Source organism: Danio rerio, chromosome 3, assembly GCF_049306965.1.
Source record: "Danio rerio strain Tuebingen ecotype United States chromosome 3, GRCz12tu, whole genome shotgun sequence".
Classification (NCBI taxonomy): domain Eukaryota; kingdom Metazoa; phylum Chordata; class Actinopteri; order Cypriniformes; family Danionidae; genus Danio; species Danio rerio.
In genome coordinates this window covers 61,325,505-61,342,320 of record NC_133178.1, presented here as the reverse complement: position 1 = coordinate 61,342,320, position 16,816 = coordinate 61,325,505, and the positions used below count along the sequence as shown (strand labels likewise).

The window sequence follows — 16,816 nt, the reverse complement described above, 5'->3', positions numbered from 1 at the left end:
ATCAACGTCTAATGATGTTACAACTTGAGGTTGTGTGGACGTTACCACTATGTCTATCAGACTTTGGATTTTGGTTGCCATACTTGGTGAATAAATGTCAGTATTTGACATCAACATGACGTTGGTTTAGGATGTTGGCTCAACAAAGGATTTTGGCCACTTTCCAACACAACCCAAAAACAACCAAATATCAACGTCATTTCACGTCATTATTGGATTTCAAAATAACATTGCCCTAGAGACCCAAATCTAACCTGAAATCAATGTCTTATGACGTTGTGTCTGCTGGCTAAGTACTTCACAAAATCCATTTGCAGTACTGTTTACTACTTTTTTTAAATAGTACTTAATAATTCAGCAGGTTTTTATCTTAAAATTCACATTTGGCATTTTGATCATATAACAAGTCGAGAAAAAAAAGAGAGAAAGAGAGTTGATGCTTCTGGTTGGTCATCACACCGGAGATGGAAAATCAGCTCGAGTGTATTTTGTAGTGGGCTTCGATATTCTGTGGTCACATTTTGGCAAATGCAATAGGAAAGCGTGCATACTGTGTGCAGCATACATTCTATACACTGCAGTGTGCCAAACATATACATCTCTCTCGGGCTCCATAAGCAAATCACAAGGCCAAAGTGGTTCAAAAGGGGAAATTCTGGAAGTTTGTAAAGCTGAAAGGATGGACGGGGGGTAAACGGTCAGGAAACTGAGGGGTCGGCGATGACGTCACTTCTCCTGCGGGGCTGGAGCAGTTGTTAATGGGGGCGACAAAAGGTGAAGGTCTGACTGTAGCTCAAGCCACATGCACATTAGTTCGACACTTTTGGGTCAAATAGATCCCAGCAAATAAGACATTTTAACACCATCCATTGGTTTTGTAATGAAGCAGTAACACTGACAAATAAATAAGCACTAATGATAGAACGACAACACAACATACAAAATAAAATAACACTTGTCCAACACAGTGAAGATTGCATAATCAGAAATGACTATTTTTGGCACAAAAGAAGAATGCTGTGATTGTGTGAGCCTTTCAAACTGGATGTTTGCTCCTTCATGCATGAATGCGATTGTCCCTCACAGTGAAAAATGAGTGCACGGAGAACCGGCTGACTGTACGCCAACTTCTCTACACTTAAAAACATCATTCATTGGATTGTTTTTTTAAACGTAAGGGGTTGAAAACTATTTATGTGGGCTGAATTTAAACAAATTAAGTTGAAAATGATGACATTCATTCATTCATTTTCTTGTCGGCTTAGTCCCTTAATAATCCGGGGTCGCCACAGCGGAATGAACCGCCAACTTACCCAGCAAGTTTTTACGCAGCGGATGCCCTTCCAGCCGCAACCCATCTCTGGGAAACTTTCACATACACTCATTCACACACACACTCATACACTAGACAATTTAGCCTACCCAATTCACCTTTACTGCATGTCTTTGGGCAGTGAAGGGAACCGGAGCACCCGGAGGAAACCCACGCGAACGCAGGGAGAACATGCAAACTCCACACAGAAACGCCAACTGAGCCGAGGCTCGAACCAGCGACCTTCTTGCTGTGAGGTGAACGTGCTACTCACTGCGCCGCCCATGATAACATTTAATTTAATTTAATTTAGCCAATATAAATAGTTTGCAACCACTTACCTTAAGGAAAAATTGTCAATCCAATGAATCATTTTTTTCAGTGGATGAACTCCAACTGTGCCTATTTCTCTAACAATCCCTTGCCTTTAGTGCCCTGACCCTGGGATACTAAGATAAAGATTCAGGTGTATTTCACCACCAACAAAAATAGCCCATTTTGATGGGTGGTAGCGTTGAAAATGTGGTGAAAACTTTGCTGAAAGGCAAAGAAACATGGAAATACAGTGCAGGATGCATTTGAGAACAAAATAAATGCATCAGATACAGTAATAACACATGGAATCAGTTTCTTCTGGCATTACATACCAGTGTTGTAGGCGAATCTCACAACAAAAAAAAAGTCAGTGTGGTCCAAACAGTCCTTTTGATTTTCATTGCTGTATTATTTAAATGGGAAGTAACAATTTTCCCACATTACAGCAATGAAAGAGGGGGAAATGTGCTTAATGTTGCACTGCATAAGTTTAAACGGTCATAAAACCAGGCTTTGTGTTCGTTATGAGTTAGACATTTCTTTAGGAGATTCTCCCTTTCTATTCTCATTATTTGTAGACTCTCGTTATTTGTAGACCACTGATGGCAAATCGAATACTTTAAAAGTGTCAATTTTTTTCCCTTTGACGCAACGTTAAAGTGTTTTGAGTCTGCAAACATGAGCAACAAAAAACTGGAGTAAGACATTAGAGGAACAAATGCCCAAAGTGCAGCTGATAAAAGGATAGCGTCCTGTGCATCCCTGTCTCTGAAGGAGAAAATGGGACCGGGACGCCTCCTCTCTCACTGTATCAGCAGGCCGTGTGCAGTGCAATGCATACATCATCAGTCCACCCTCTCACAGAAAAACAACAACTATTATATTACCCACTTATACAAAAATAAATCAATCGATTAAAACATGGTTTTAAGATAAGCCTCTGTACAGTACGTTATAAAATAGCCTCAAATATTTACATATAGACAAAAATAACACACACACAAACACACACACAAAACCCTACAAGCGACCTGTCCTGTACAATATACACCTGAATAAAAAGACATGTTAAGAGGTACTTAAGTGTATGGCTTGATAGGAAATATTTCCCTATATATACATAAATGAAATTATATATATTTATATCTATGCTTACTTAAATATCCCTGGAATCATGAAAGTGACGTACGGAGAGTGCACCACGCACACCGCAGACTACAACATGGCTCAAGTCTTCAAAGTCATCCGCCATGTTCCCCAAACCAAGAGTTTTGCTTTGGTGATCAAAGGTCAGACAACGGTTCATGGAGATTAAGATCCACAACTGGTCCATAGAGAATTTGGACTATGGACAAGCTGCATCTACTGTGGTAGAAGCATGCAGGAGTCTCCTTCCAGATTAGACAGTTTATTGGGATGAGGGTAGTAGTCTGCCAACTGGTCCTCGGTCAAAGCAACATCTCCGACTTTGGACCGAAGACAGCAGCTCAGTAGTATTCACAGACACGCAAGTCCAGTGCTAACAGAGTATGGACATCCCATCTGCGGTGAGTAGCTGGCCACTGGTGGGGTCGTAAGTGCCGGCCAGATAGTACAGGTCATGGTAGCTCCCGTCAGACTTCCTGTTGCGGGTCAGTCGATCATATTCCTCACAGGTGACCACCTGGCACTTATGAGAGATTGTCTGGACGTCGTTTTCATCTTCATGGCATGACTGGTACAGAGCATGCTAACGAGAGAAAAAAAAAAAAAACGTATTATGTGCTATAGCATTGTCCTATTGTCTAGTCCCCATTATCAAAAACAATTAACAGTGCCTAATTTGTGGCTTTTGCAATAACAATCAAGCTTTAATTACAGAACATCCAAAAATGTACCATAATAATATTCATAACTTTTGAATGCGGATGCCCTTCCAGCTGCAACCCATCTCTGGGAAACATCCACACACACACTACGGACAATTTAGCCAACCCAATTCACCTGTACCACATGTATTTGGACTGTGGGGGAAACCGGAGCACCCGAAGGAAACCCACGGGAAGGCAGGGAGGACATGCAAACTCCACACAGAAACGCCAACTGAGCCGAGGTTTGAACCAGCAACCCAGCGACCTTCTTGCTGTGAGGCGAACGTGCTACCCACTGCGCCACTGCCTCGCCCAACTTTTGTCACATTCCCATGCCGATTCGCACAATATTTTGTTCACACTTCATTTTAAGGTACAATTCTCGCTAATATGGCTTTTAGCTGAATAAACTCCTATTTTGCTGCTTATTAATAGTTATTAAGGTAGTAGCTGGGTTTAGGTATTGGATAGGATTAGGGATGTAGAATAAAATCATGCAGAAAAAGTACAAATAAGCAGCCAATATTGTAACAATAAGTAGGTAATAAGTCACTAGTTAATAGTGAGAACTGGTACTTAGTAGTGTTAGCAATATTTTGTATTGTGGCAGTGATTTGAGTGCAAGTTTGTGAGTTGCCTACTCAAATTAAACATTTATAGCATATTAAAAGTCCATTATGACTGACAAGACTATGGAGTATCGGGATACTCACTTTGCCATCGCGATGTCTTTTGCCAAGCTTGGTCTCTTCAGGGTGGTAGAACCACTTGACCTTCACAACCATACTGTTCTGCCACGATTCCCAGAAACTCTCTATCCGGCCGATCAATGGAAGGGGAGGGTGTCCAGTTGAAAGGAACACAGCACAGTCTCCGACCCGCACGATGTCCTTGCCACGTACTATGGCTTTGTAGAAAAGCTTCCGGGCCTTTCCCTTAAGTCCACGTCGCTAATTTAATAAAGAGAGCTTCAGATGTTTGCAGACTGTTTGCACACAACAATTATTTAGTTTGTTTAAAGGTAAACTGTAGGTGAATGTGATAGCATGCATAATGACTGTTTCCAAACAGGCCCATCTGCTATTATTTGCACTAAATTTAACCACCCACTAAACAGCTTGTAGTTTGTGGTTTTACACTCACGATAAAATGTTTGAGCCAAAGGATGCACTGTTTTGACCACTGTAATAAAGCAAGTACCAAAACATTTACATGACTATACTTGAGCTAAGACTATTTGGTATCAGTAGTCGGGTTTCCATTCTAAAATAAAGCAAATCGTTTTGACGTTTTCAGAAAATCCCAAATGCATATTAGGTGTATTTTCATGAAGTTAGAGTAGATGCCTTATGCTGTGTTCACACCAAATGCGGAATGCGTAGATAAATTGCGCTATTATATAGCCGCATGAACAGTTGAGGTTACTCGCTTCATTAGCGCATCAAACCCCGCTTCATTCGCACGTCAAATCCGCTTCATTCGCGTGTCAAATTCGTTTCAGAACAGACGCGGATTTGCGTGATGGGCAGCGCTTCTGTCTGCCCCGTGACTCTAGCTTCATTGCTAAATGGCTAACTTGGATTTTATGAAGAAAATAACTGTGTTTATTTGTTTTATGAAGGCTGAAAAACAGCGTCGATACGTTTAGGGTCGTGTCTGAGTGCATCCTTGCAGAGGTGCATCCAGCTCTGTGAGCTCATAAACTCCTCCAGAAACTGAACAAGTTCGAGGACATTCGCGCCGCGTTAACCAATCAGGAGCTTGCTCTTGTTGGGGCGTGATCGTGACGTATCGCCGGTTGTCGGTGTTCCGGGGGAAATCCTCCAGCTGACATTGACAACAGGCGATACGTCACAATCACGCCCCGACAAGAGCAAGCTCCTGATTGGTTAACGCGGCGCGAATGTCCGCTGAAGTTCAGATTTTTGAACTCGAGTGATTCGCACGACACGTTTGTTAATCGCGTCAAATGCGCAAAACGTTCAATTTGCGCCGCGCCATTGGCGTCGCGCCATTGGCGACCCAGGATGTCTATTTGCGCGTTTGCACTGACTTAACATGTAAATCACTCGCACTTGACGCGTGTTCCGCGTCTAGTGTGAACGCAGCATTACAGTATCACAAATTAATAGTAACAGACAAATTAGCTAGCTTTTCAACAATTACTTACTTGTGTGGGGTTTCCTGACCACCTCCAAAGTTGTCTAGGTGGCAGGATTGGAGACACTCTGGGCTTGGTCTGATCTGCTAGAAGCCGTTGCCTCTTAACTAGATCTTTAGAGGATTTGGAAAGTGAACTGGCACACTCTTTTCTCTTCAGTTGCTTGCTGCCTGTATTGTGATTGCTTTGCCCTCCTTTGGCACTGGACACGGCCACAGCTTTGGCCACAAAAGTGTGCCGTGAGGGGCCCACAGGTGCTTCAGTGGTCTGAAGCATAGAGTGATGAGGGGTCATGCAGCTCTGGAGAAGCAGCGTGGAGCTTTCCTCATCTTCCGAGCTGTAAGAGGAGTCATTGTCAGAAGAGCACAGACTAGAACTTGAGAGAGAGCCTGAGCTGGAGGAGCTGGAAGAACCTGAGGAAGACGAGGAGACTGAGATACGAGAGAGAAATTGACCAGCGGTCCTTAAACCTCCAGAGGCGGAAGCAAGCGCATTGCTGTCTGTCCTAATCTCCACCTCTTCCTCATCCATATCCGAGTAAGAGCTCTGGCAGTCTCTGTGGCATCCAAGGTTTAAGTCTCCATACTCATTTAAGTGCAGTGATGGTGAGGCTTTCTTCTGGATTGATGTCCTTTTCAGTAAGAGCTCTGCTCTTGAGCCATCTCCTTTCCTGTTGTCCTTCACTAGCAGAACTGGATGTGAATAAACTTCTGCCCTGGGCAGACTACCCACCCCACTGGAGCCAAAGCCTGAGGCTCCCAGCAACAGGAGAGCCTTACTGTTCTTGGTCTTCGGAGATGTTACACCTTCATGATCCAGTTTGACTAGAAATTCTACTTTCCTGCCCCGAGGTGGTGCTGACTCCTCCGCCTTCTTCTTTTGACTATAAGAGGTGTTCTTGCCCTCCAGTGAAATGCCAGATGTCTGGCTGCCAAAGGATGAATAACCGTTAGCTATGCTGCTGAATGAGTCCACTTCAAAAGAGCTACTGCTGAAGAGGCCTTTGGTTGGTGTGGTCATGGATACTGTAGGTCGAGAGGATATTTCTACCACTCTGCTTTTCAAGGTCTTCTTCGAGGTTGAGCCATTGAGCTGGAAAAAGTTAACAGGCATTCTCTTCCTGGGTGCAGCGACTGATGGCCATGTCAGAGCAGATGCTGAGCTCTTGGCTACGGTGTCTGAGAGAGACTTCTTTAGCCCCGAACCTTTAGGTCGTCCTGTAAGGCAAATGTTGAACAATTGCAGTACACTTTACGTTGACTGACATTCACAGTGCACAAGGATTTTTGCTCATGCTCATTTACTAAACAAAGGACACAAATATAAGCATGCACACCAATACGCAAAACCGCCAGGTGTAAAAGCAGGTTCCGTGTGTTTTTGGGCTCTATTTTGACAGTACATGCGCAGAGCGCAAAACGCAGGGCGCAAACGCTTTCAGGGCATGTCAGAACGCGTTTTTGATAATTTAAGGATGGGAAAATCCGCTTTGCACCATGGCGCATGTTCTAAAAGGGTTTAGTTTATTTTCTTAATGAGTTATAGGTGTGTTTTGAGAATAAACCAATTAGAGCTTCATCTCCCATTCCCTTTAAAAGCCAGCTGCGTTGCGCCATAAGCGCATTTTGACGTAAAGTAAGTTCAATTTCGCTTTTGCTCTCGTGGATAGGGAAACCTTTACGCACAGACATCAATTAGCCTATAAATAATTAATTTCGTTTGTTAAGCGCAAAGATTTGTTTCAAAACTATTTCTAAATTCAGTTCTAATTTCCAGCAAACGAATAAATTAACAATATTAACGAAGTGAGGTCAAAATACTGAGTTATTTCCAAATACACCTGTCATGCCCCATATGGTCTAAAATTTGGCAGGTGGACAAATCTAGGCTTGTTTTTAATAAAACAAATATAAATATGGATATAATAAATAATACTGCTAATAATAATAACATTATACAAAAGCAAATTGAATGAACTGAAAAAGCCTCCCGAGATGAAGAAAGTAAAGGCAGTGGTTTTTAAATCTTCATGTAGGCTAGAAATTAATATGTTTTGTAATATTTTAATCATTTATATTTATATCCTGTATATATCTTTATATATTTTTCATATGTAAAGATATTTGCGTATTGCTCAACACCTTGTGTGTAGTGTGTGAGACAGGCGCACTTTGCGCCAGACAATATACCGACTTTGTTCTGGTCTAAAGATCAGACTATTTACAGTTTCTCAAAATAGCAACGCGCCAAAACACAGCTGCTTTTTTAGACCAGAACGCCTATGGGCGCACATTTGAGTGCAAATGCATTTGCTATTTAAACAGGGTGGCGCAACACCTCAAAATCACCCTTGCGCCGAGCTAAAAGTAGCAAAAGAGTATTGCGCCGCGCCTTGCGCCACAGTGCGCCGGGTGTATGATAGAGCCCTTTATGTGTGATGTGCCATATTAATAACTTGTTGACCAATGAGATTGCCATTTTACCTTGCGTGCCTTGAGCTGTTAAAGTTAGTTAACATGACTTGGTAGCGTTTAAGCACAAAATGCTCAGATCAAACAATCTGTTGGTGAGTTTCACTTTGCTTCTTTTACTTTACCTTTTCCCACAAACCTTTAAGCAGATGTTTGTGTGCTGTAGTGGAGGAGGTTAAAGAGAAGCGGAAAAGCTTGCATTATAAACACACTAGGGAAAGGTGTGAGAGTGACTTCTGTCCAACAAGCGAGTATCAGAAAAGTAAAGTTTTGCTGCACCACCTGTTGTACTATGGAATTTCTGTTTATTGTTAAGCGGCATCTAATGTCAGGGAGTGATTTTGCATGTTCATTATGCTCATTGAATGGGTGTGAATGCTGAGAAATGTCTTGAAAAGCACAGATGATAAACATGAGCAAAATTGTCCCAGTGTGTATAAACCTTTACCATCATAGGGACAGTTAGAAAGCTGTCCAGATTTATTTTAGTAAGAACACGCACCTGGCCTTCTGACAGTCTTCTCCTGAGATTTAAACCTGTCCGCCCTTGCCATCTTCTCACTCACAGTCCTGCTTTCTTGCTCAGAGCTATTTTTACTCAGGTGTACCTCAGGGATGAGTGCAGGACTTGACTCAGTACCTAGAGGGCAGAGGAGGGGTAAATATATTTATTTATATTGAGCTTTCATGACCTTTATTGTGAATGTAAAACGTGAAGTCAACAATGCCAAATCAACTACAGAAGCTCTGCTCCAAATCCTAGTCAGCTAGACAGCATGCTAAAGTGCCACAGGTGAGGTATGTAGGCAGCTTTTAAGATACTTAGCTCTGGCCAAAATAAAAGATGGCATGCAAATTGATCTATTCCAAATAAAGCAGTCCCACTTCAACAAGCAAAAATCCACCCAAGACAGTGGATGGAATATATGGGTGTACAGTGTAAAAACATTAGCATAGACTTCAACCTAACATTTGTGTTTACTTTTTGGGTTGAGTAGATGTGTGCACTTCGTAGACAGTATACTTTCTAGGTTTTAGAACAAAGCCATTGACCAGTTCTAGTTTTAATATCGAGCGAGGTAGATCTCAGTAAACCAAAGTGGGACTTACATTGGATTTGGTACCCAGGAGGAAGGAAGCGAATATTGGAGAGGGATATCCACCCTCTATCTCCATCATCAAACTCCACCATAACTCCACCAGGCTTACTTTCATCACCACCTAGAAGTCCACCACAACTTATTTGAATGACTAGTATAGTAGTTCTTTAAGCTTGGAATTAGGGCTGCACAATATATCGAAAAATATCGTTATCGTGATAATAGCATATGCAGTATTCATATATATTCATCAATATTCATGCAGAAAGTTGCAATAAATTATTTAAAGAGATGCACCAACATGAAAATTATACCCAGTAGGTGACATTGTGATATAGGGTAGAAGATAACCCTGGAGTTGAAAATTTATACCAGTGGTGTAACGGATCACAAATCTCACGGTTCTGATTACATTGTGGCTTTTTTAGTCACGGATCAGACCATTTTTCGCATCAGCTAAAAAAGGGAGGAGACAAATGTCATTTGCTTTCCATTTGCTATAAAAACAGTACTGCAGGAAACTTTTGGTTCACTGTTACTCCTACTGTTGCTGATAACACTAAATGTATAAATCTAACATTATTATTTGTACAACCCATATTTCAAGAGTTCACACTTAGATACTGTTTGACAACTTGTTAGCAAGTTAGCAGGTTTGGCATGCTGTGCCGGGAGAGAACCCTGAGCTCGGAGATAGTTGAGCCCAGGGCTCCCGCCAGGTCCATAGAGCATGTGAGGGAAGTACGAGGTCAGGCGTTCTCGAGAGCTCCCCTCGGCAAAAGAGGAAAGGAGGAGAAGGGGTGGATGGGGGGTTTCTTCGGGAAAACAAAGATAAGGGAGCTAGGTTAGCTAGGTTACTTATAGTGAGTTTGAATGAATCTGATTGGCTAGGTAATGAGTGTAGATGAGTGGCCAGCTGCAGTCGATCATATCACGTGCTCCTCTCGAAATTAGTTTGTGAAACTTCATTTATTTTTTGTCTCACTTTCAATAAATGATTTAGTTATTCACTAATAAAACGCCATGTTTCATTGCTAAATTTATCGTTTTTGAAAAATTATTTAGTAGCATATTTTTGATGGCCACCTATTGGTTAAATAATGTAATTGCTGCCTACAACTTTCATTTTAATTGACAAGTTAAATGCATATAAAGGTGATTTTAATCTTTACCATAAACATCAGTGGTTTTATCTAAACTATAAACCGCTAACCGTTTGTAATTTCATAACTCAAGAGACTAAATCTCTTTTTTGCGTTTTTCAAACTGATTTGAATGCAGTGATTCGAAGGATTAATTAACATGCAAATCACCATCATTTATAGTTTATGTTGCGTGGGTGTTGAGATCCCGATCTTTTAAGGATTAATTGAGCAGCTTACACTGAATGCATTAATGCAGGCTAAACAAGTAGTGACAGAAAACACCTTTAATAACCTAAGAAACCCACCACATCCCAAATAACCTACCACAACTTCCTCCGTCATCATTATATTTTACAGGAAAGCCTAAATGCTGTCATACATGTGATTTGAATGACGCGAGAGGCGATGTCTCTGTGATCTCTCTGTGATCGTTACAAATTTAGGATTATCCCTACCAGCAAAAGAAAAATTAATCTGCGGGTCACGTGTGTTCCGAACCGTGAGTTGTGATTCATTTGAATCTGTGATCCGTTACACCCCTAATATACAGTAATGATCGAAGTAGCGGCAAGAGAGGAAACGGACAACAGCCAACAAGAATCTGAATATCTTCTCAGGTTTTCATTTATTCGTATTGTCTAAATGTTTACACCTTGACAGTTTTTGTAGATCGGGAACATTTATTAGAGCAGAAAAATATTGATTATTACCTGTTTATATTACAATGACCATTACATAATTTATAAAGGCTAATAACAGCAGCTTTCCTCTAGAAAAATGTTATATCGCTATTGCTATACTCAACAGCAATACCGCATATTTTCCCAGTATCGTGCAGCCCTACTTTGAATGTGAGCTCAGAAAAAAATGGGTATTTGAATTAGGGAAACAAGATCTGTGTCTCACCCCTTCGCACATATCCCGGGTAAAGACAACGAGAGCGTTCACTCCAATAGGCACACACTCTTGTCCCTTCTGTTAGCACAGTCTCAGTGTCAGGGCGTACATCCAGTACCTAAGACACACACACAGGAACAAACTTCTGTCAGGCACTGCCAGTGAAAGTGGTTTTGGACTCCCAACATGATAAATGACACACACAGAAGTCAATCAGCGAGGCTCTTATGAAAGCAGCACTTATCTCATGCCAGCATGTTAGGGCTGAAAGCCACGGAAGCGGAGGTGCGGTAAACACTAACTTGCTGAGTAATAATGAGGAGTGTGTGAATGGAGCGACTGTGATTGCAGGTTTTTGCAGAGTTTCTCTGTCTAACGGAGCACCTAGATCCCCCCCCATTCAGCTCAAACCCCTTTCAGGTTGCTTTAATTTACGGTTTCCATGGTAACAGGCGCTCTCTGACTGATGGGATGTGAAGCTGGAAGGTTGTGCGTGTAGATTGGTGTCAAAGGTACATGGAAGATTGTAAAGCTCAGGAAAGTGGAAGTTCAGTGTAATTAGAGACAGCTGCTGGAGACCGTTTACACAAAGAAACAGCTGAACAACCCAAATGTGTGTATGTGTGTGTGTGTGTGTTTGTGTGTATTTCAGGAAAAGCCAGCAATCTAACCAAGAGATGGCTGGGATTTAAATATCTGATATACAGTTGAAGTCAAAACCTGTATATATTTTTTCTCCAATTTCTGTTTAAAGGAAAGATGATTTCTTCAACACGTTTTTAAGCATATTAGTTTTATTAACTCATTTCTAATAACTTATTTATTTTTTTATTTCTCATTGGATCAATCAGGAATGTCCTTTTAGTTAATTTATATTTATCAACAGCCCTATTCTCCAGTCTAGATACTGTCATTGTTGCCTAAAAAAGCTATGGGTCAACTACTGCATGTACTAAATATACATGTGTAATAAGTCAGAGGTTTCGGTCTGTGCTTCTCATCCTTCTGATATTTTTAGAAATGTGAAAATAAGTAAGTCTACGATCTCTCCCAACACAAACACCAAACACGAAGTGGGTTACGAGTAACACTGAACTGATCCCAAGTATGCAATGCGGTTTACAATATATAATTACAGCCCACTGGCTTAGATTAACGGTAATGCTATAACGCGAACAGATCATGTTAAGAGAGAACAACTTAAATTTGAGAGAGAGAAACCTGGGTTTGCTAATCATTTTCGTTCAGAAAAAGCTACAGTAAATGGCGAGCAACGGAAATGATTTAACTGAGACTTTATTTTAACAATCTTATGGAAAATTACCCAGAAAATAGGCTATGACTATGACATTCAAATGGGTTTTGAATGAATGTTAATATTCAGTCAATATTAATTTTATATAGTAGCAGGATTTAATGTTTTTTTTTTTTTTTTTTTTTTACTTATTTATTTTTTATAATTATTTTTTAGGGGTTTTTACCTTTATTGGGATAAGACAGTGGAGATTTTTACAGACAGGAAATGTGGGAAGCAGAGATAGGGGAAAGATCGGCAAAGGACCTCGAGCCGGGAATCGAACTCGGGTCGCCGTGAGCACCTTGGTACTATGTGTTGACGTACTAACCACTAGGCTATTGGCGCCAACATCTTTATTTAGTTTTACTAGAAATTATTTATTATCAATTAGACAGAGTCTCATCACATTTGCAGGTTTCTCAGTAGCGGAAGTCGTCTTAGTTGGGTAAACTTAGCTGTGTTTACACCACCGGATGAAACATCAGGCGCGAGTGATTTACACGTTACGTCAATGCAAAGATGCAAATAGATATCCTGCTCCACAATGTGTGCGAAAGACGCGATTCATGTGAATGAATCGGCGCAAATGGAGTGTTTTGCACGTTTGATGTGCTTAACACAAGTATTTTGCGAGTTGGAAAATCTGAACTCAAGCGGACATTCGTGCCATGTTTACCAATCAGCAGTTTGCTCTCGTGTGGGCATGATTATAACATAGTTCCCAGTTTTTGGTGTCCCGATGTTTCCTGAGTTTATGAACTCACAGAGCTGGGTGCACCTCTGAAAGGATCTAATGCATTCAGACACGACACTAAACGAAAAATTGTGTGAGAAGGCAACCAGAAGAGAGAACAATATCACGTTAATGTCCTGTAGACACACAGGATTTTCAATTAGAAAAGGAACAATAACCGTTTTCAAGGTATACCGCGGTTTTGAAAAGTCAAGGTTTTAATTTTTTTGTTTTACTGTTCCTAAGGTATATGTAAGTGGTTTTTTAACCAGTTTTGTAATTTTTCATTTTAGTTTTTTAGGACAACAGTATCTCTAGCAGAAAAGGAAACTCCATATCAAAAGCTACTGGTCAGCACGTGATTCAGCAAACATTTGAGAAACAAATCCCTTATAAACCATCATCCTATGCTGCTATGTGCATCCTATGTGCTATGCACTCGAACAGTGTGTTGGCTTACTTACTTTATAGCCAAAGAAAAGAAAGATAGAACAAAGATGCCTTTTCAAGTTATAAAGAAATCTGTTTTGTAAACTAACTAAGACTAAGCAGGTCAATGACTTATTTTATTCACTTAGCTTAACATGTTTACTGTTCCAAAATATTTCAAATGTTTCTTAAAATATAATTTATTTATTTTTTTACTCAGAAAAACATATTTTAGAGCAAAAATCACAATACCGTCATACTGTGAAAACGTGATATTTTTTCCCAAGGTTTTCATACCATCAGAGTCTTATACCGGCACATGCCTATATATGGCTAATCAACCTCTTACTACGCTTTCTAGAAACATCCTTGCAGGTGTGTTGGGGCAAGTTGGAACTAAAGTCTGCAGGACATCGGACCTCCAGGACTGAGTTTGAGAACCCCTGCTTTAAAGCCTTAAAACCAATGTAATAGGAAACCTTAGTGTACCATATTTGTGAAAAAATACATAGGAAAGCATGCACACTAATGTGTCTAGATGCAATCTTTTGGGTGAGAAAGTGTGAACAGAGGCACAGCTTGATTGCGGTATGAAAAAAATGAAGGCGAAAGGTGTGCTGAAAGGGGACTTTAGGATACGGTGTCGTGTATATGCATCTCAGGAAAAAGGATATTGTTTTGTGCTGCTCTTTAATGGAAGAGGGGATTTTGGAGGATGTGGTGATGTGTGGGTCCTGACAGGCCAAAAGCTCAGAGCGTAGGCAGGTTTGTTTGCTGTAAGTGCGAAACTCACGGCTTCCTGCAGGAGCTGCTCCAGGGAGTAAACTCTGGGCCGGTTTCCTCTCTCCCCGTCGATAACAATGCTGTAGCTGGAGAGAGAGAGAGAGCAGAAAGTACAAAGGAGTTATTTTGAGTTGTGTGTGTAATGCTTGGCCGTCCGTGTCGAACTCCTACAGAGGGCTCACTTTCATTGGCTGCGACTGATTCTCCTTAGCAGCACTTAAACTGCTGAAAAGAGGATGTGGGGTTGCCGACTGACTTGTTCAACCAGCTAAAGACTGTGGGAAACTAGTGGGTGATAATCACTGCGCATTTAACTCTGGTAGTCAAGCGCAATCCTTTTGGAGTAACAGTAATCTTTAATTGTGATGGTGCAAAAAATAACAGCAACAAGAATTTTTAAAAGGTGCAAAGCATCTCAAAAGCAGAGACACAAGAATCTACAGATTAATTGCCGTTAAGGCTGGTCCGAAAACCACATTTTAAGCTTCTAAGCTTCAATAGGAACCAACACCAAATATTCAAAGCTTTGGAACTAATCAGCAATGAATATTCAAAGTTTGGGTAGTAATCAAAGTGGGATATTCAAAGCATCAGTAAGCCAACACAGAAAATTAACTAAAATTTACGTGGCATATTCAAATCTTAGGTAGTAATCAACATGAAATATTTAAACCTTTGCTAATAATCAACCTGGAATATTACTTCAGCAGTATTTAACACAGAATATTCAAAGCTTCAGCAGTAATGATCGCAGAATATTCAAAGCTTCGGTAGTAATTAACATGAAATATTCAGTGCTTTGCTAATAATCAACACGGAATATCAGTTTGGCAGTATTCAACACGGAATGTTCAATGCTTAAATAGTAATCAAAATGGAATATTCAAAGCTTCGGCAGTAACCCAACACCAAAAATTCAAAGCGTCTGCAGTAATTAACAACAAATTTCCCAAAGCTTTGGAAGTAATCAACACACAATATTCACAGATTTGGAAGTAATCAATGTGGAATATACAAAGTTACAGAGTAACCAACACAGAATATTCAAGTCTTTCGTTGAAATCAACATTGCATACTCAAAGCTTTGGTAGTAATCAACATGAAATATTACTTCAGCAGTTTTTAACACGGAATATTCAAAGCTTCAATAGTAATTAAAATAGAATATTCAAAGCTTCAACAGAAACACCAATATAAAATATTCAAAGCTCCGGCAGTAATCAACACCAAATATTCAAAGCTTCGGCAGTAACCAACACCAAATATTTAAAGCTTCGGCAGTAACCAACACCAAATATTTAAAGTTTCGGCAGTAATCAACACCAAATATTCAAAGCTTCGGCAGTAATCAACACCAAATATTTAAAGCTTCGGCAGTTATCAACACCAAATATTTAAAGCTTCGGCAGTAATCAACACCAAATATTCAAAGCTTCGGCAGTAATCAACACCAAATACTTAAAGCTTCGGCAGTAATCAACACCAAATATTTAAAGCTTCGGCAGTAATCAACACCAAATATTTAAAGCTTCGGCAGTAATCAACACCGAATATTCAAAGCTTCGGCAGTAATCAACACCAAATATTTAAAGCTTCGGCAGTAATCAACACCAAATACTTAAAGCTTCGGCAGTAATCAACACCAAATATTTAAAGCTTCGGCAGTAATCAACACCAAATATTTAAAGCTTCGGCAGTAATCAACACCGAATATTCAAAGCTTCGGCAGTAATCAACACCAAATATTCAAAGCTTCGGCAGTAATCAACACCAAATATTTAAAGCTTCGGCAGTAATCAACACCAAATATTTAAAGCTTCGGCAGTAACCAACACCAAATATTTAAAGCTTCGGCAGTAACCAACGCCAAATATTTAAAGCTTCGGCAGTAATCAACACCAAATATTTAAAGCTACGGCAGTAACCAACACCAAATATTTAAAGCTACGGCAGTAATCAACACCAAATATTTAAAGCTTCGGCAGTAACCAACACCAAATATTTAAAGCTTCGGCAGTAATCAACACCGAATATTTAAAGCTTCGGCAGTAATCAACACCAAATATTCAAAGCTTCGGCAGAAATCAACACCAAATATTTAAAGCTTCGGCAGAAACCAACAACAAATATTCAAAGCTTCGGCAGTAATCAACACCAAATATTCAAAGCTTCGGCAGTAATCAACACCAAATATTCAAAGCTTCGGCAGTAATCAACACCAAATATTCAAAGCTTCGGCAGAAATCAACACCAAATATTTAAAGCTTCGGCAGAAACCAACAACAAATATTCAAAGCTTCGGCAGTAATCAACACCAAATATT

At 40.2% G+C, this 16,816-nt stretch overlaps 1 protein-coding gene across 1 annotated transcript in view; it reads right to left on the bottom strand.

Annotated features, from left to right (window-relative positions):
• Positions 1-854: 854 nt before the first annotated feature.
• Positions 855-16,816, bottom strand: part of bahcc1a (BAH domain and coiled-coil containing 1a) — a 153,125-nt gene continuing 137,163 nt past the window's right edge. Inside the window, exons 23-29 of the mRNA XM_001338177.10 lie at positions 14,504-14,579; positions 11,261-11,369; positions 9,220-9,330; positions 8,612-8,749; positions 5,648-6,855; positions 4,191-4,427; positions 855-3,356 (exon numbers count right to left, since the gene is read on the bottom strand). Coding sequence (XP_001338213.6) covers positions 3,147-3,356; positions 4,191-4,427; positions 5,648-6,855; positions 8,612-8,749; positions 9,220-9,330; positions 11,261-11,369; positions 14,504-14,579 — 2,089 coding nt within the window. The 3' untranslated portion in view covers positions 855-3,146. The remainder of the gene's footprint in view (positions 3,357-4,190; positions 4,428-5,647; positions 6,856-8,611; positions 8,750-9,219; positions 9,331-11,260; positions 11,370-14,503; positions 14,580-16,816) is intronic.